Source organism: Drosophila mojavensis, unplaced genomic scaffold, assembly GCF_018153725.1.
Source record: "Drosophila mojavensis isolate 15081-1352.22 unplaced genomic scaffold, ASM1815372v1 contig_74, whole genome shotgun sequence".
Classification (NCBI taxonomy): domain Eukaryota; kingdom Metazoa; phylum Arthropoda; class Insecta; order Diptera; family Drosophilidae; genus Drosophila; species Drosophila mojavensis.
In genome coordinates this window covers 3,086,481-3,103,613 of record NW_025318899.1, presented here as the reverse complement: position 1 = coordinate 3,103,613, position 17,133 = coordinate 3,086,481, and the positions used below count along the sequence as shown (strand labels likewise).

Genomic DNA, 17,133 nt, shown 5'->3' with positions numbered 1-17,133 from the left:
GTTCGCGGAACCGATACAACGCGCACAACAAAAACAACTCCTAAATATTAAAATGCTAATGTTTATTGAGAGCTAAGTAACTCAATGTCTGAGAAGTCAAAGTATTTAAATATTTGGGTTTTTCTCTATTGTTGTTAATTATGTCGCTTGTTGTCGATTTATTATAAATAAACTTTCGTTGGACACGCCGATGTCACTGGCAATTTGTTATCGAATAACTGTCAACCACCAAAAAAAAAAAAATAGCAAACGAAGAGAATATACAGAAGCGCAAAAAACAGTTCGCACAAATTTTTTTTACATCATAAAATAATGTAAGGAGAAGCTCGCTGGCAAATAGTTATTGCGACTTACAGATTGAAACAAACGATAAGCACTTTGGTGAAACCGTCCACACGAAGCTGCGCTAGTGCAAATGCATTTCTTTGTCTGCACTTTGCTGGAATAAAGTTCTCGAACAAACGTTTTTTTTTTGTTCGGTCGAGTGCGAATAAAAATTCCTGAAAAATGTCAACAACTCCAAATTCCAATAGTAGTGGTAGTAATAGCAACAACAACAACAACAATAAGCAAAAACAACAACAGCAACAGGATACATACAGTGACAGCAGCAGCATCGAAGAGAATTTAGAGGCTGCCGAGGAGCGTCGTAGGCGCATCCTAAAGAATCGCAGTCGCAGCAGCACCTACATGCAGAGACAGCAGCACACCGCTATGAGTGTGAGTAGTGGTGCGATTTCAAAACATGACAAGTCGATGACACCAACGACAAGCAGCGCAGCCGCTGCCGCCGCTGCTGCAGCAGCTGCCACAGTGCGTCTGGGTCCACCGGAGCGCATATCGATGTTGGTGGATGGCGTACGCTTTACAGTGGAGCAAACGCTGCTCACCGCACATCCCAATACCATGTTGGGCACGATGTTCGGCACAGGCTTTCAATTTGTACATCCCAATGAGCGCGGTGAATATGAATTAGCGGATGGCATATCTCACTTGGTGTTCCGTTCCATACTGGAGTATTACAAAAGTGGAGTTATTCGCTGCCCGCCCACTGTATCGGTGCCTGAGCTGAAGGAAGCATGCGACTATCTGTTAATACCCTTTGACGCGACTACTGTGCGCTGCCAGAACCTAAGTGAGTATGTTGTTGCTGCTGCAGCTGGGCGTCTCTTAGTCAAGTGCCGTCCCCCGTTTCTTGCTTTTCTCGTTTGTTTTTACTTGATCTCTCTGTGCTACACCAAAAAGGAGGCCTGCTTCATGAGCTGAGCAACGAGGGAGCCCGCCAGCAGTTCGAAGTCTTTCTTGAGGATTTGATATTGCCTTTAATGGTTGCCTCAGCACAGCGCGGCGATCGCGAATGCCATGTCGTAGTACTGCTCGATGACGACATGGTCGACTGGGATGAGGAATTCCCCCCGCAAATGGGCGAGGAGTATTGCCAGAGTATGTCCAAAATATTATATAAATATGTTTTATTTCCCATCATTCTCTATCTGCAGCTGTGCACAGCACTGCCATGCATCGTTTCTTCAAGTACATCGAGAATCGTGATGTGGCCAAGCAGGTGATGAAAGATCGAGGATTAAAGAAAATACGCTGCGGCATTGAGGGCTATCCCACACACAAGGAGAAGATACGTCGGCGTCCTGGCGGCCGAGCTGAAGTCATTTATAGTTACGTTCAGCGTCCATTCATACACATGTCGTGGGAGAAGGAGGAAGCCAAGAGCCGTCATGTCGATTTCCAGTGCGTTAAGTCCAAGTCTGTTACGAATCTCGCCGAGGCGAATGCCGATCCACCTCTGGAACTAGATGCAAGTGAGTACGACTTAGTGTGACTTCTCCTTTATTTGCTTGATAACTATTTGGCATTCACTCTCTAGGTGGCAATCCCATTCCACCGCCCGCCATAGCTGTCGTGAATGCTCATGTTGATCTGGCTGCACCTGCTGTTGGCCTGGTTGGTGTGGGCGTGGCGGCTGATGTTGTTGTAGCTGTGGATGAAGCCGCCGGCGGCGTTGTGCTAAACGAGCAGGATCATGCAGCCGCAGCAAATGCTCCACCCGGCATCGTTGATGAACACGTGTAGAGATCGACCCCAAGGGTTAGAGTTTATACACTGCCATCTTAGCTAGCTGCACGCACCCTCTCGAAGCAAGGCTTTATACGTTTTGAAACCGAACTTTTTGTATACACTATCGAAATATAACGAACACATAAATTATAACATACCATTTATACGTTTGCCAAAAAAGGACAACTGCAACTCGAATGTACTAACAGCTACCCTTTCAGGTCGTCTGCTCCTTAAAGATGTTGTTGTTACTGAGTAGCTCCTAGTCGGAGAGTCTTCATTTAGCCCTCCTGTACACTATACGTTGCTTCAATTTCAACAACAAAAACAATATTTTATTGAATTAAATACAATGTGCCATGGTTATGCTTTTGGAAGCTGCCGCAATTTAAACACCATCAAAGGATTCGCGTTCGCCTTGAGCAAGCGAAGAGGTCTCCCAGTTCAGAGATCTCTCGATGGCCATCTTCCATTTCTGGTAGCGCAAATTGCGTTCCGTGGAATTGATCTTCGGCTTTACAACATCGCGTTCATCCGATTTGGACAACGGGCCTTCCATATTATACTGTGGAGCAATCGTCTTATAGGCAGCCATTGCAGCGCCCTGGAAGAGATTAAGTAAATAAGTAAGAACTGACCAGAATTAGGTTTGGCTCAATGAGTTTTGACGTACCAGCGCTGTGGTCTCCGCAATCTTGGCGCGCAGCACATGAATGCCAACCAGGTCGGATTGCAGCTGAAGGAACAGATTGTTGACAGTCATGCCGCCATCGACCATCAGCTTAGCGAGTGGTATTTTGCAATCCTTGTGCATGGAATCAAGTATGTCGCGCACCTGGAAGCAAACAGCCTCCAGCGTGGCTCTCACAATATGCTCACTGGTTGTCTCCTCGCTCAGGCCACATAGCACGCCCCTTGCATCCTGATTCCAATAAGGAGCATACAGGCCATTGAACGCGGGCACAAAGTAAACATCCAGCGAGTTATCCACCATGCTGGCCATCGTCTCGATTTGGCCCGTATTCTGTATGAGGCCAATATTATCTCTCAGCCAATTGAAGGCGGCGCCGGCAATGGACACACTGCCCTCCAGGGCATAATAGGGCGTGGCCTTGCGACCTAGTTGATAGCCCACCGTCGTGAGCAATCCATGCTGGGAATGAACTATTGATGGACCCGTATTATACAGTAAAAAGCAACCGGTGCCATAGGTGGCCTTCGCTTGGCCCTTGGACAGGCACTGTTGACCCACCAGCGCTGCCTGCTGATCACCCAAATCCGCTGTGATGGGTATGCCCTTTAGCGAGCCCGCAGCAATGACGCCAAAATGCTCGGCGCTGGAGCAGATTTCTGGTAGAATACTTCTTGGCAGTTCGAAGAATTTCAGCAGATTTCCATCCCATTGCAGCGTCTCGATGTTCATTAGCATAGTGCGTGATGCATTTGTCACATCTGTCTTGTGCACACCTCCGTTCACGCCACCCGTTAGATTGTACATCAGCCAGGTATCAATGGTGCCGAACATGGCGTCTCCTGCATCCATGGCTCGCTTCACCGTCGCCACATTATCTCTCAGCCAGCGCAGTTTAACGCCCGAGAAGTATGGCGAAAGCGGCAGACCACACAATGGTCGCAAATAATTAATGTTGCGCGCATTATTCGGTATTGTCTCCAGCAAATCCTCCACAGTGCTGGTGGTGCGATTGTCCAGCCAAATAATGGCATTGGCCAACGCCTCGCCCGTGTTCTTATCCCAAATCAATGTAGACTCGCGCTGATTGGTAATGCCAATTGCCAAAATATCCTGAAAATACAAATGTTTACAATTAAAAAACACATAATTATAGCAAATATTAATTACGAAATATTATAGTTTTATAAACTTGTTGTTTGACCTTTAAATAACTTCATATCGAAGCTAGGTTCTTTCTGGAATCCAAGCTCTTGGCGCGAAATTTAAAGATTAAAATTTTGCACAGTACGGCAGCACTAAATGACTAAGACAAAATAAAGGATGGCAATACTGTACAAATAAGAAACAAAAAATGGCACAAACGGCTGATAAGAAAATGGAGACAAGTGCAAAAGACGTTGCTAGTGTTGTACAAGACTTTGAATTCCAATGAAACAAGTATTTAAATTAGTCATTCCGTTTTGTGCTCGCCATTTGTAAAGATATGGCAGCACTAGACGGCCAATCAACAGAAAAATGAAGACAACGAAAACCAGCTGATAAGAGAAATATATATGTATACAAAACACTACATTTAACTGCGTAACACTTGTTAAGTTTCGATCAACCTTTTGTTTGTTCGTCTCGATGTCAAACATAGTCAAAATTTTCAGTCGAAGTGTCGTCCAGATAATCAGAACCAGCAGCAGCGGCAGAAACAAACAGCAGTTGCGCATTATGTCAGCTCTACCGAGTGGCGGCTTAGCCATCGGTGGCCCGAGCATTGTAGCCGTTGGCCAGATGCAGTCCACGAACGATAAAGCCGGCAATTTGCAGCAAGTGGAAGAGCTAGTTTTGCTTGCAGCTCAGAAAAAGGCGAAAATGCTCTTCCTGCCGGAATGCTGTGATTTTGTTGGTGAGAATCGCAACGAGACGTTTCAGCTGGTCGAGTCGCTGGACGGACCGCTGATGGCCAAATACAAGGAGCTGGCCAGATGCCATCAGATGTGGTTGTCTCTGGGCGGCATACACGAGTTAAAGGCATCCACAACAACATCACCATCATCAGATGACAAAACGGAGCAAAGGATATATAATACGCACGTAGTGATCAACGATCTGGGTGAGGTGGCGGCCATCTATCGCAAGCTGCATCTCTTCGATGCGACAACGAAAGAGATACGCCTGCGCGAATCGGATACAGTGGCACCGGGCGAGCGCTTAGAGAAACCAGTGGCCACGCCGGCTGGGCAGGTGGGTCTGCAGATTTGCTATGACCTGCGCTTCGCAGAGCCCGCACTGCTGCTGCGCAAACTGGGCGCCCAGGTGCTCACCTATCCGGCAGCCTTTACCCATGCGACGGGCAAAGCTCACTGGGAGATTCTACTTCGTGCTCGTGCCATTGAGACGCAGTGCTTTGTAATCGCAGCAGCACAGCAAGGCTGGCATAATAAGAAACGCCAGAGCTGGGGTCACGCCATGATCATCAGTCCATGGGGCGTCGTCCTTGCGGACTGTGGCGGCGAGGAAAAGCTGGCCGTGGGTATAGCCGAGATCGACTTGTCGCAACTGGCCAAGATATACCAGAGCATGCCCTGCTTCGAGCATAGACGGAACGACATCTACAGCTTGACCGCCTTCAATCTGAGTCCATCCAGTGCGGAATATGGACAGGATCGCGCCTTTGCAAACAACACCGTGGACAAGCGAACCATATTCTACGAATCCGAGCACTGTTGGGCCTTCACCAACTTGCGCTGCGTCGTCGAGGGTCACGTGCTGGTCTCCACGAAGAGGATTACGCCACGGCTCAATGGACTCAACTGTGCAGAGGTGACGGATTTATTTGCCACTGTTTGCATGGTGCAACGAATGCTGGAGACTATCTATGGCACCACCTCAGCGACGGTCACCGTGCAGGATGGCGCCAATGCCGGTCAGACAGTGCCACACGTACACTTCCATGTTATGCCCCGTCGCAATGGGGACTTCGGGCACAACGATCAAATCTATGTGAAGCTGGACGAGCGAGTTGAGAATCTGCCACCACGCACGCTCCAGGAGCGCATTGACGAGGCGGAAATCTATCGCACCTTCCTGCGTAAATGTTGCATATAAGCATCACCATAATCCTTTCTCTATACGTGTCCATGTGTTTGTCAATAAAAGATCGTTTTAATAAGGTACACCTAGTCGTGATGCGTGCTGTTCATTCAAGTCTAACCCCTTCCATGAATGCCGTAAAATAATGCTCACCTTGACTTTGCCACCTAGTGCAACGAGCTTTTTGCATGCCCCCTCAATGCACTCGTTGACAGTGTTGGTAATGACCCGCGGATCCTGTTCGCACCAACCTTCCTTCACAAAAATGGATGGCACCTCGATTTGATGATAGCAAACAATATCATCGGTGCCTGCCCGAAAGATCATAAACCGTGCCGATGTGGTGCCCTCATCGATGGCGCCTATAAAGGGACCACTCATGTTTACATCCGCTGACTCGCTGCCGGTTTCCATTGTTCAAGCTTCCTTTTCTTTTTCTTTTTATTTGTTTGGGTTACGTATGCACAGACACTAAGTAAACCAGCGAAATTTGTTGTTCGAGCTTCACTCTGTGTTGGCTTTACAACTGCTGTTCGATTGTCGCAGACATTTTAGTACACGATTACGATAAGAGATAAGAGACCCAGCCCCTCGGTTATTGGCAAAGCTAGTTGTACTATGCACCCGATACCTATAAAAACCCGTTTTGCAAAACGTAAATATTTATTGCGAATCAGCGTGTGAAAGCGAATCAAGAAAAACGGCGTTTATGCAGTGATGAGTGCGTGACTAGTATATACAACCAATTATATGATCTTTTCAGCTATTATTTTTATAAAATTAAGTTTATTAAACCCGTAAAAAGTAAATATAAAATTAATTGCGTTTAGTTAGTAATTAATTATGATATGCACATTTTACAGCACTATCAACCAGTGTGCACACAAAGGGGCAAACAAGTTATTCTGAGTAAAAGTGATTACGGTCACACTTAAAGCGGTGTCTCGCAGCTGGCTAGCAAACGGCAAATGTTTGGAAATGCATTTCATTCAGATATTAACAATTGCTAATTGATAACATGTCCATATCGGAACACCATCGCTCAGGATTGCGCGATCTACTGTGTAATGAGACAAATATACCCGTGCTGCTGCAACTGGCAAGGAGTGTAACAAAAAATGTGTGCAGCATCGATGAGCCCGAAGGTAAAAACAAAAACAAAAAATATTACGAACAAATATGAACAACTTTTCTCTCTCTCACAGAGGCTTTAGGTTACCTTATAACACAGGTCGGCGACACACACAAACTGCTACATAAACGACATATCACAAAAGATTTGTTATTTAGATACCTGAACACACGTTTACCTGGCACCTCGACAGACTTCACAAAAGCCGATTTGGTTATGAAAATAATCCAGTATTGGGACAAACAGTTAAATGGGGCAGTTTCAAAAGCTCCGGACTCCACTCATGCGGACGCACCCTTAATGCAGATAGCTAACGAACAGGACTACCCAATACATCTGATGGCACGCAAATTTGGTGAATGGTTTTTCAACAAGTATAATTCTGATAGCTTAATTCTGTCCGATCTCTGGAGCGATGCAGCTCTGGAGATGAAAGTCATTGCGGATGATGGAGCCAGCGACTTTGAATGTTGCAGCGCTGAGCAGGTGCTCGAATGCCTAGTCAGAGCTAAACAGACATTTGGCTTCTACTTCAATCCTAACTTATCGCATTCTGGTGTCCAAGGACGCATCGATCCCTATGGCCAGGTTATCGTGCTCTGCTGTGGCACACTGCACTCAGCCGAACGCTCTGTGGGTGTATTCGAGTGCGCCTTTGGACTACTGCGCGATCCGAACGAAGGCAACAACTGGAAACCCAAGAAATTCAAGTGTTTGCTGCGCAGCGAACTGAGTCCGCCTCGATTACACACCTTGGATGAAAGCAAGACGCTACAATTAGCATTAACTCTGCCCACGCCAACTGACGCACTTGACTAGGTGGCTTAAATAAAGCTATAGGACTATGAATAACCTAGAATTAAGGCTGACTGAATGATATTTATTTGTTTAGAATGTACTAAGCAACTAGTCTGTGAATGAAAATTTTCAGTTTTTTTTTCTATCTGAAATTTCTAATTTCTTTTGTATGCTATCTAAAGTATGTAAATGCTGGCTCAACATGAAAGTGAACCGAGAATATGTATATATATATATAACATACATATATTTAACATGCCTAATACAAATCTGTGTAGTCAATTTTTACGAACTTATAAAGGTTGTTCAATTCTGTCAGACTTAAAATGTAGGAATTCATTTCTTCTTACTTGTATTAAACAAATTTATAAGCTAATGTCTAGGCTAATAAATGCTGACTATATTATTGTAAAGTTAGGAGGTAGAGGTAATTTCAAACTAGCAAGTATTCAATATACATTTTCTAGATAAAAAAGTTGTTTATATGAAGTGTATTTAAAATCTAGAACGGCTTTAACTCTCACAATTCAAAATGTCTTTCTCACGGTTAGCCAATTCCTAATATATTGATTGATTCATTGGATTGATGGACGCCCGAGCACCCTAAAAATCTACATAAGGCACTAAGGAATCTACTATTTAGCATTAAAACTATGGAAAATTGATAATTTTTCGATCATGTCATTTTGACTAGATATCTACACTGCGAAACACAGGAGATTCAGGCATATCAAATTTTCCAAGCTTCGCAACGTACACAGACGGACACAGCACAATTGATTATAATCTTTTAGACAGACACATCATGTTCCCTTAACTTGATTTGCATGCAATCATCTAACAAATCGAAGCTTTTTTCGCCATGGACATCCTATTGAATCATCTTTAGCCCAAACAGTTTCTAAACTGACTTCAAGCAAAAGCAACAAATTCAATCCATTGTTTACTTTACCTGTGGCTTGCTCGCAAGAGGAATCCTCGCCTCCTCGTTTACCTGTGATAATAGAAACAGAACACGAGAGAGAAAGAGAAATGTTTCTCAGTAAGACACGCGATTTCAAAGGAAAACACAACTTACGCCCGGACGTGGGATTGTGTCAAAGTTTCAAGACGCGCAGTTTCCACAATTTCGGCCGAATTAGCTGCAAAGTTCAGAGAAAACAAACAGCATTAAAACTGAGAGTTTAACATAAGCCAAATTGGGGTTGGAAAAAATAATATAGAAAGTTGGCCCATAAATGTTTTTTTTTTTTTTTGTTTTTTTTTTTTTTACTGATGTGAGCCCAAAAATAAATTATTACCAGTTGCGCAGCTCGATTCCATTTCTTTATAGATCAGCAGAGGTCCACTGAAATGGTATCAAATATTAATAATAGTTTCTGATAGAGAATCAACTGCAGCTAGATGTTATATATGTATATATACCACACTATATAATTGCGAGTCTGTGTGTGTGTGTGTCTGTATGTGTGTGTAGTAGTAACTGAAGTACATGCATATACATATATATATAGTATGTATTACTTAGTTTTATACATATTAAGTTCGTGTAAGCACGCACACACAAATAACAATTCGGCCGAACCACTGAACATTATGTACATATGCTTACAATCAAGATATATACGGATTTATATATATATATAGAAAGATAGATAGATAGGTAGTAGATAGTCTATTTATAGCTGAGTGTGTGGTTTTTGTAGCTCGGGTGATAATAATAACTCGATAAACTTGTTCTAACGTAATTTCTTATAGTCTACAAATAATTGAATTACGTTTATTGTGTCGCTCTCTGTGCGGTTTGGAGCTACATTTTCTCCTGTATAAAGGGATGTGTGAGTGCCTGATTTAGCGATATACGTTTGCCCGGATCCAAGGCAAACATATTCTCCAGCAGATCTTTGAGCTGTGTCACCTTGCGATGCTGATCATCGGGTAAGTTCTGATCAGCGATTAGCTCCTGTTGCAAATTGCGGGTAGGCTTCACCACAGGCATCACGACGATCTTTTCCTGAAAAATTCAATATTAGATTTTAATTAGTTACCCATATATATATATACAAATGTATTCCTTTACTTACCCTCTCTGTTAATTTGTCTATTTCGTGATAAAGGAAATTGCAGCTTTGATCAAAATGCTGTTCTCTGAATTGTCCCTTGCGTATGATGCGATTGGGTATCTTGCCCTTTACATCCATAAAGAATTTAAGCATCTGATTGTTGCTCTTGCCACTGAACAATATCTTGCCCGTATATAGTTCGTAGATAGTGCAACCGGCTGACCACGTATCAATGCCATAGTCATAGGGTATACCCAATATTATTTCAGGTGCTCGATAGAAACGTGATACCAAGTAAGGCGTTATTTCATTCTCACTGATGGCCGATGCAGAGCCAAAATCGCACAGCTTCAATATCAAATTATTCTCATTAACTAGAATATTATCGGGCTTGATATCCGCATGCAGTATGCCCGTCTTCTTCAGCAGCTTAAGAGCGAGGAACAGTTGCTGAGTATAGCTGCGCACCGCTTTTATGTGAAGACCCACATTTTTGCCATATTTCTTGAGCACCTCGCGCAGATTCATGGCCAGCGGCTCAAATACCATGCAAAGATGCTACGAAGCGAGGGTTCAAAGAGGGTTATTAATTGATTTTTGAGAATATATCGAGACCCCTTACCTGCTTGTGGAAAAAGTGCCGATATAAACGAAGGCAATGGAAACGATCATCAGGATCCGCATCGTTGAGTTTTTTAAGGATTTCCAGCTCACGTAGACCTGTCTTATGCCTGGCCATATAGAAAAAGCAAATATCGAATTGATTACATTACTGTTGATGACATTGACGTAAACAAACATTGGATGATCCCGCTTACATGATCTCGTTGTTGCGTATAATTTTGATAGCCACATTGGCCGAGCCACGCGCCTGATCCCTGCTGCGCACCACATTGCTGAACACGCCTTGTCCTGTGTAGCCACTGACGAGGTAGCGATTGTCCAGTACCTCACCAATGCGCACACGATAATAACCCTCCGCATCGTCCCAATTGTCAGTTAGAGCAGGATTCTCAATTTGATGCTTACTGTGCACTATCGTACTGGGGGACTATAAATACAGAGAGTGATTGAGTAACTTTCTGTTTAAGCTGTTGCATGCTCGACATTTACAAGCCTGTGACTCACATCGAAATTTGAATCAACATCCTGATCGGCAAACATGTCCCATTCGTTGCGTTTCTCTTTAACTGTGCTGTTCTTCGAAGCATTTGCATCGAACGCTTCGGGCTTAGCAGGCGGCTGCTCTTCTTTTTCAATCGTTGGCGAATGCTGCATCTGCTCGGGTTTCGAGGAGACGGGTGAAATGCTTCTCGATTCATATGAATTCGACTTGCGAGGCGTCGGGCTGGTTGTACGCGATTTCCCCTCAGTGGTAACCAGTTTCTAGGAACGAAATAGAATAAGTATTTGTAATAGGAGCTATATTTACTTGCATTGGACTTACCTTGACAAGCTCCTCACGTTGCTTGCGACGCATCTCAATGATACGCTCCTCATCATCCTCGTCCTCGTTGATATCTATGTCAAGACTGGATTCCTCGTCGCTGCTCTCCTTTTCGTGCATTTTCTGCCCCTCGCTTAAAGAGCCTTTATAGCGATCGCGATCGGTGGCGCCCACACCATTGCCAGAGCGTGCTCCACGTCCAGATCCTGTGCCACGTTCACCGCCCCGATCCTGCTCCAGCTGACGCTCACGCTCACGCCTTCTATCTGACTCAAACTTACTACGACTATGCGACCGTGGACGTTGCCAGCGATCGCGATCGCGATCACGATCACGCTCTCGTTCGCGCTCGCGCTCGCGCTGCCTACCTCCACGCTCTGACTGCTGCTGTCGATTATCTCTCTCTGGTCGCCTTTCACGATCACGACTTTGTTCGCGTCGCTCTCGCTGCTTGTCACGATTGATCTCCTGTCGCAGATCCTCCATGTTCCTGTTGTACTCTTGGTGATGACGTCTCTGCTGCTGCTGTAGCTGTTGCTCACTGCGTCGGCGAGGCGTGCGACTTCGTTGATCTCGGATCGAACGACGATCACGCGAGTCTCGCTGCTGCTGTGGCCGACTTCTTTGTGGGATGGGCGATGATTGTCGTCTTCGCTTCTCTGGTGTGGGCGAGGGCGTACGCTGACTACCGCTAGAATCATCCAATAATATAACATCGGGTTCGTTTGAGTTATTGATGTTAGACTGTTTATTATTAGCATGTTTACTAGTTGCAGTTGCCAGCTGCAGTGCAGACTGCGAGTTCGGCCTACGCTTCGGCGCCTCGATAGCTGCAACTACGGGTTGCTGTGGCTGCTGGGGTTGCTGCAGTGGACGCTTGAGCTGCAACGAATTGGAACGAGTCTCATCGCCTTCAGTGTCAGACATGTAGGCACCCAGGCGTGCTTGCAGAAGTGCCTTTTGTCGCATTAGCTCCTCCAAATTTAGCTCATCCTCGAGCTTATCTGGCATCAACACAGGACTGGCTATGTCAATGGGGCTAGAATACATACGATCTATGAGTTACACGTTACATTGATATATCTTCAATACCTACACATCACTCTCACTACCAGATGTGGCCACTTCAAGTACAGGCCGCACCTTGTTCTGTATGGTCTTGGTAATCTCTTCAACCAAGCTGCATGGGTCTGTATTTGGTTTGACAATACGAAAGTCGGCGCCATTGGCCGTCAGTTTTGAGCTACGCTCGCGACTGGCTTGCATCAACTCAGTAAATTTGCTACTCAGACCTTGAGTCACTGCATTGTTTCGTATGAGCTGCTGCTTCTCGGATGCATTTGAAGATTCGCTGTGACGCTGATGGCGCTTTTTCGATTTCTTGTGCTTTTTGTGCACCTTTTCACTGCTGCTCGACTTTTTGTGTTTCTTATGCTTTTTAGACTTTTTATGCTTGGCGTGTCGCTCCTCAGCCTCGCTGTTGTCACTGGAGTCGTAACTGCTTGAAAAAAGTAAATTAATATACATACACACAACACCAATTTCTCACACACACACACATAACCTCACAAAGTTTTGCTTAATTTTTTATTTTATATTTATTCCTTACCTCTTGTCGTCACTCGTCATTGTGTATGATGGATTGTAGCTTGGGCATGCAGTTCTACCTACTTAATATTATTACAAATTTAACTTTTAAGTTTTGGCGTGCGATTTTATATTTGCATTTAACTTGTGTCCAAACGTTTGCTACCAGTTCGCGACCAAAAAACTGAACAAATGAGTTAATGAACTAGTGCTGTAAAATAACAGATAGCACAGATAGTTAACAGCTCGATAGTTGCGAGCAGACTGACATCGATTGATTGTTATTTACATTTACACAACATAAAAGAAGTCAACTTCCTTTTAAAGCAAAATAGGACAAACAGTGCAATAAGTAGTTATTGGTTCAAATTGATTGTTTATTAACTTACTATTTTCTTAGATGCTACCTGTTTTTAATTTAACCGCCGTAACATTTGTATGTTAACTTAACAGAGTGCAGCACGCCGGCAATGATTGGAAAGTTTATTCATTGTTGTTCGCTACACTCATTAGTTTACCAACAATTGCGAGCAACTGCACTTTCGACTTCTTTACGTAGCTTACGGCCGCATAGCACAGCCGTCGCCATGGACAAAGTTTATTTGCGCAATGCACAAAACACAGAGGAGCTTCACATTACATTTCGTTATGCCAACCAGGGGCTCAAATTAGATCGCAGCTTTAACTTTTGTCGACGCATGAGCGAGCGCGTGGATGAAGCGCTCCTACGCATACGCAACAATGTTGAAAAGGAGCTCACCAAAAAGAGTAAGAAGAAACCAAAAGGAGCAGCAGCTGTCGAGACACCGTTGGCGATCACTCCCAACGAGATTGTTGTGGAGTTCCGTCGGGAAGGCTCGGAGGAGCAAATTCTGGGCGTAACCTTTGAAGAGCTGCTGAAGAACTCGGCAGATGGATTAAAGCTGAGAATTCACGACACCAACTTTGATGTGCTGCTTAATCAGCCTTGGATTGATTCAGTACAATTACCCAGCTCCATTTTAGCTGGATTTCCGGTTTATCCATTAAAGCTTGAGCTGGAGTTTGCCAGTCGGGAGCATAGTAGAGCAGAGTGGTATAGGGCAGTAAAACCAGCGAATGGTATATTTAATGAGAAGACCAGCTGGGAGCGATGTGCAGAAGGATTAATTTATCAGACCTCTTCGTCAGACGTTGACCATCATTTGAAGCTGGTGATTAGGCCAGGCAACGAGCAGGGTATCCTTGGCCCAGCTACAGAATGCATCAGTAAATTGCCTGTGCAGCCAGGACCCATCGACTGCCCATTTGAACAGCGTCATCAATATACTAAGCAGCCACTAAGTGATCCCAATGCAATTCGGGTGGTCAGCTACAATCTGTTGGCCGATCTTTATGCGGATGGAGATTATGCGCGTAAGACTCTGTTTCCCTATTGTGCGGCGAATGCACTTAAAATCGATTACCGTAAGCAGCTGTTCATTAAGGAGCTGCTGGGCTACAATGCGGACCTCATGTGCCTGCAGGAGGTGGATTTGAAGATTTTTGAGCATGATCTAAAGCACGTACTGCACAGCTTTACTGGCATCATGACACCCAAGGGAACCTGCGCGGAAGGTATTGCTCTATTCTATCGCAGCACGAGGTTTGAGTTGGTGAAGAATTATGTTCTGCACCTGGGTGATAACATAAGCACGCTGCCCGTCTTTACGCCACTGTGGAATAGAATTAAGAGCAACGAGCAGCTGGCCAAGCGCATTTGCGAAAGATCCACCACGTTGCAGTTGTCCTTGCTGCAGGTGAAAGAGACTGGTCGCTATGTTTTGGTGGCCAACACCCATCTATACTTCCATCCAGATGCCGATCATATACGACTGCTGCAGATCGGCTTCTCGCTGATCTTCGTGGAGCACATCTACAAACAAGTCATAAAAGAGCGCAATATCACTTCCCAAAATATTGGTCTAATATTTTGTGGGGACTTCAACAGCGTACCGGAATGCGGCATCTATAAGCTGATGACGGAGCAATTTGTGGGCAAGGATTTTGTGGATTGGAGCAGCAATGAAGAGCAAGCTGTCAAGGATGTGGAACTTCGACAGCCTTTCCTAATGAGCTCCGCCTGTGGCACTCCGCCTTACACTAACTACACAACTCTATTCGCTGCCTGCTTGGATTACATATTCTATCAAAGCGACTGTTTTGATCTCCTGCAATCTGTGCCGTTGCCCACGCTGGAACAGTTGAGCGAGAATGAGGCTATACCATCCATTAAATTCCCCTCAGATCATGTGGCTCTTGTTGCGGATCTAGCATTTAAATCTTGTTAATAGCAATTTAGAGCTATATAAACTGTCGATAGTATCGATTTGGTTGTTATAATAGTTTATGATTTCTGTTGACGTTTTTGTATAAGAATAAACATTTTTTTTTTTACAAACTGTTAAAGGCGGAACATTGTCAACCTATCTTTACTTAAACAGCTCTAAATTTAAGCTGGAACCATCGACACCTTCGATTGCTTAAATATGGAGTGGGGCCCGCATCGATGGCTGTGCTGGTCAATTATATAATGTAAACACATCTTAAAATTAATTGTACTCTCGTTTAACTGGCCACTGCAACATCTACATCATGGTCATCCTTTTCTATGCTTAGCTCCAGCACTGCATCTTCGTCCACAGACATGGTCATGGGCTCCTTGGAGCTTTCGGTTGAGGCAGAGTTTTCTTTCGATTTGCCCCGATTGCTATCGAATTTTGTGGTAACGATGTTATTTAATTCATCATCCTCATCGTCACTGACTTCCATGATGCCATTATTATCATTCGATTCGGATGCGGCATCGCTTTCACTTGAGTCTGATGACCCGGAGCTGTTTTCCTCCTCCAGCTGCTGCTCTAGCTCATGTATGGTGTACATTAAGAGTGTGAAATCGTTGCGGCGCTTCTGGAATTTGTGCTCCATCTTTAGCTTCTTTTGTGTTAGTTTGTCGATTTCCTTTTTGATGACTTCGATTTGTTTCTCTGTATCCTTGCGATCGGGCTGCTCCTCGATTAAGGAGGCTAGCAAATCGTACTCCATTTTATTTTTGCGTATTTCCTTAGCTATGATAAGTTCTTTTTTGCTTGCCTCGATCTCCTCTTTAGCAAGTTCGATGCTCTCTTTATGTTTTTCAGCTAGTTTCGCGTAGTTCTCCTGCTCCTCCTTGATCATCCGTAACGTGTATACATTTTTCAGTGCTGCAAATTGACATTGCGCCAACTGTGCCATCAAACGATCGTACATGATTTGACTGAAATTTTAGTCCTATTAATATTTAATAATTATTATTTATATCAAATTGTACTTGGTCTCCGGCGAATCGTTTTTGGAGTTGGCCCACTTCAGAAACTGCTTTAACAGCATGTTAAGCCTGCGATCTTCGCCTGTGCCATCGCCATCAATAAGCAAGCGCTGTTTAATAATCTCCTCTGCATAAAAAACCAATTAGTTGTTACACATTTTATTTTATAAACTGAGAATAACTCACCGTCGTTCATTGTTACGATTTTATTTATTTTACCAAACACAAAACACCGGCTGTTTTTTCGACAGCTATAGCTACGCTTTTGAAACCTATCGATAGTCTGAAACTCACCACACATAAATGTGCAATCGTTATTGGCGATAGTCGATACTAAATTTTCGTTCAGGGATTATCGCAAGCAATTGACATTATACGATACGTATTAAGTGCGGCAAGCGTTTTGTTATTTCCATTAAGTTTATTGACTTAAATTCCCAAAAATGACTGCTGTGCCGCCGCCCGCTAACATATCCACACTTATGCCATTGGGTAAGTAACGAAATACGTGTATTGATTAATATATAAAACGTTTAACGTGTTGCCGGCAGAACTGGTGGATAAATGCATCGGTTCGCGGATTCACATCATCATGAAAAACGACAAGGAAATGGTGGGCACTCTATTGGGCTTTGATGATTTTGTCAACATGTTGCTAGACGATGTCACAGAGTACGAAAATACGCCCGATGGACGCCGAATTACAAAGCTCGACCAGATACTGCTAAATGGTAACAACATTACAATGGTGAGTAATACAGCGGGTGGTTGAGATTTCTCATATATGTAGTATTAATATTATTCCACCTATTGCAGTTGGTCCCTGGTGGCGAGCTTGCCGAATAGCAATATATTGCACCATATATACTTCCAATAAACACACATAAGAAAAAGGATTTCGATTGTTTCATTTGGTCATGGTGCTGCCATTTA

The 17,133-nt window shown here is 44.1% G+C and overlaps 8 protein-coding genes across 11 annotated transcripts; 5 read left to right on the top strand and 3 right to left on the bottom strand.

Moving 5' to 3' along the window:
- The first annotated feature begins 107 nt into the window (after nt 1–107).
- Nucleotides 108–2,226, top strand: LOC6581290 (BTB/POZ domain-containing protein 10). Of its 2 annotated transcripts, none has more exons than XM_044010363.1 (4): nt 108–1,135; nt 1,249–1,443; nt 1,500–1,817; nt 1,883–2,226. In XM_044010363.1, exons 1-4 carry the CDS (start codon nt 508–510, stop codon nt 2,086–2,088), a joined length of 1,347 nt encoding a protein of 448 aa, XP_043866298.1. In that variant the 5' UTR covers nt 108–507; the 3' UTR covers nt 2,089–2,226. The 2 variants fall into 2 exon arrangements, with proteins under 2 accessions (XP_043866298.1, XP_002007032.1); XM_002006996.4 differs by having other exon boundaries at nt 125–1,135; nt 1,246–1,443.
- Nucleotides 2,227–2,381: 155 nt separating this feature from the next.
- On the bottom strand, nt 2,382–6,487 carry LOC6581288 (glycerol kinase). The gene is made up of 3 exons (XM_002006994.4): nt 6,002–6,487; nt 2,747–3,877; nt 2,382–2,677 (listed from the first exon to the last, which is right to left on the bottom strand). The coding sequence occupies exons 1-3, from the start codon at nt 6,260–6,262 to the stop codon at nt 2,462–2,464; spliced, it is 1,608 nt and encodes a 535-aa protein (XP_002007030.2). The 5' UTR covers nt 6,263–6,487; the 3' UTR covers nt 2,382–2,461.
- On the bottom strand, nt 3,800–13,062 carry LOC6581286 (serine/threonine-protein kinase PRP4 homolog). Of its 3 annotated transcripts, none has more exons than XR_004364269.2 (12): nt 12,898–13,062; nt 12,385–12,789; nt 11,289–12,327; nt 10,970–11,227; nt 10,660–10,892; nt 10,464–10,572; nt 9,863–10,399; nt 9,557–9,792; nt 9,080–9,126; nt 8,857–8,920; nt 8,731–8,772; nt 3,800–3,877 (listed from the first exon to the last, which is right to left on the bottom strand). XR_004364269.2 is itself a non-coding variant. In XM_002006992.4 (8 exons), exons 1-8 carry the CDS (start codon nt 12,915–12,917, stop codon nt 9,589–9,591), a joined length of 2,805 nt encoding a protein of 934 aa, XP_002007028.3. In that variant the 5' UTR covers nt 12,918–13,062; the 3' UTR covers nt 9,283–9,588. The 3 variants fall into 3 exon arrangements, 1 of the variants encoding a protein (XP_002007028.3); XR_004364270.2 differs by having other exon boundaries at nt 12,385–12,786; XM_002006992.4 differs by lacking the exons at nt 3,800–3,877; nt 8,731–8,772; nt 8,857–8,920; nt 9,080–9,126 and having other exon boundaries at nt 9,283–9,792.
- Nucleotides 4,223–5,931, top strand: LOC6581289 (nitrilase and fragile histidine triad fusion protein NitFhit). Its single transcript, XM_002006995.4, has one exon. It carries the CDS (start codon nt 4,394–4,396, stop codon nt 5,861–5,863), a length of 1,470 nt encoding a protein of 489 aa, XP_002007031.2. The 5' UTR covers nt 4,223–4,393; the 3' UTR covers nt 5,864–5,931.
- LOC6581287 (uncharacterized protein C3orf38 homolog) lies at nt 6,764–8,195 on the top strand. Its single transcript, XM_002006993.4, has 2 exons — nt 6,764–6,993; nt 7,054–8,195. The coding sequence occupies exons 1-2, from the start codon at nt 6,867–6,869 to the stop codon at nt 7,797–7,799; spliced, it is 873 nt and encodes a 290-aa protein (XP_002007029.2). The 5' UTR covers nt 6,764–6,866; the 3' UTR covers nt 7,800–8,195.
- An 81-nt stretch (nt 13,063–13,143) lies between the features above and the next one.
- On the top strand, nt 13,144–15,302 carry LOC26528255 (2',5'-phosphodiesterase 12). The gene has a single exon (XM_015161746.3). The coding sequence runs from the start codon at nt 13,346–13,348 to the stop codon at nt 15,182–15,184; it is 1,839 nt and encodes a 612-aa protein (XP_015017232.2). The 5' UTR covers nt 13,144–13,345; the 3' UTR covers nt 15,185–15,302.
- LOC6581285 (THO complex protein 7) lies at nt 15,223–16,496 on the bottom strand. The gene is made up of 3 exons (XM_002006991.4): nt 16,387–16,496; nt 16,204–16,327; nt 15,223–16,149 (listed from the first exon to the last, which is right to left on the bottom strand). The coding sequence occupies exons 1-3, from the start codon at nt 16,394–16,396 to the stop codon at nt 15,462–15,464; spliced, it is 822 nt and encodes a 273-aa protein (XP_002007027.3). The 5' UTR covers nt 16,397–16,496; the 3' UTR covers nt 15,223–15,461.
- Nucleotides 16,497–16,537: 41 nt separating this feature from the next.
- Nucleotides 16,538–17,096, top strand: LOC6581284 (U6 snRNA-associated Sm-like protein LSm5). The gene is made up of 3 exons (XM_002006990.4): nt 16,538–16,692; nt 16,752–16,948; nt 17,017–17,096. Exons 1-3 carry the CDS (start codon nt 16,644–16,646, stop codon nt 17,044–17,046), a joined length of 276 nt encoding a protein of 91 aa, XP_002007026.1. The 5' UTR covers nt 16,538–16,643; the 3' UTR covers nt 17,047–17,096.
- The last annotated feature ends 37 nt before the right edge of the window (nt 17,097–17,133 follow it).

Bases quoted from the DNA above. Each gene is read 5' to 3' on its own strand.
- LOC6581290 (XM_002006996.4), top strand. From the start codon at position 508: ATGTCAACAACTCCAAATTCCAATAGTAGTGGTAGTAATAGCAACAAC. The intron at 1,444-1,499 runs GTATGTCCAAAA...CTCTATCTGCAG, and splicing joins GGGCGAGGAGTATTGCCAGA to CTGTGCACAGCACTGCCATG. The intron at 1,818-1,882 runs GTGAGTACGACT...TTCACTCTCTAG, and splicing joins ACCTCTGGAACTAGATGCAA to GTGGCAATCCCATTCCACCG.
- LOC6581289 (XM_002006995.4), top strand. From the start codon at position 4,394: ATGTCAAACATAGTCAAAATTTTCAGTCGAAGTGTCGTCCAGATAATC.
- LOC6581288 (XM_002006994.4), bottom strand. From the start codon at position 6,262: ATGGAAACCGGCAGCGAGTCAGCGGATGTAAACATGAGTGGTCCCTTT. The intron at 3,878-6,001 runs GTGAGCATTATT...TTGTATTTTCAG, and splicing joins CACTAGGTGGCAAAGTCAAG to GATATTTTGGCAATTGGCAT. The intron at 2,678-2,746 runs GTACGTCAAAAC...AATCTCTTCCAG, and splicing joins TTGCGGAGACCACAGCGCTG to GGCGCTGCAATGGCTGCCTA.
- LOC6581287 (XM_002006993.4), top strand. From the start codon at position 6,867: ATGTCCATATCGGAACACCATCGCTCAGGATTGCGCGATCTACTGTGT. The intron at 6,994-7,053 runs GTAAAAACAAAA...TCTCTCTCACAG, and splicing joins CAGCATCGATGAGCCCGAAG to AGGCTTTAGGTTACCTTATA.
- LOC6581286 (XM_002006992.4), bottom strand. From the start codon at position 12,917: ATGACGAGTGACGACAAGAG. The intron at 12,790-12,897 runs GTAAGGAATAAA...ACTTTTTTCAAG, and splicing joins ATGACGAGTGACGACAAGAG to CAGTTACGACTCCAGTGACA. The intron at 11,228-11,288 runs GTAAGTCCAATG...TTTCGTTCCTAG, and splicing joins AACGTGAGGAGCTTGTCAAG to AAACTGGTTACCACTGAGGG.
- LOC26528255 (XM_015161746.3), top strand. From the start codon at position 13,346: ATGATTGGAAAGTTTATTCATTGTTGTTCGCTACACTCATTAGTTTAC.
- LOC6581285 (XM_002006991.4), bottom strand. The intron at 16,150-16,203 runs GTACAATTTGAT...CTAAAATTTCAG, and splicing joins AACGATTCGCCGGAGACCAA to TCAAATCATGTACGATCGTT.
- LOC6581284 (XM_002006990.4), top strand. From the start codon at position 16,644: ATGACTGCTGTGCCGCCGCCCGCTAACATATCCACACTTATGCCATTG. The intron at 16,693-16,751 runs GTAAGTAACGAA...TGTTGCCGGCAG, and splicing joins ATCCACACTTATGCCATTGG to AACTGGTGGATAAATGCATC. The intron at 16,949-17,016 runs GTGAGTAATACA...CACCTATTGCAG, and splicing joins ATGGTAACAACATTACAATG to TTGGTCCCTGGTGGCGAGCT.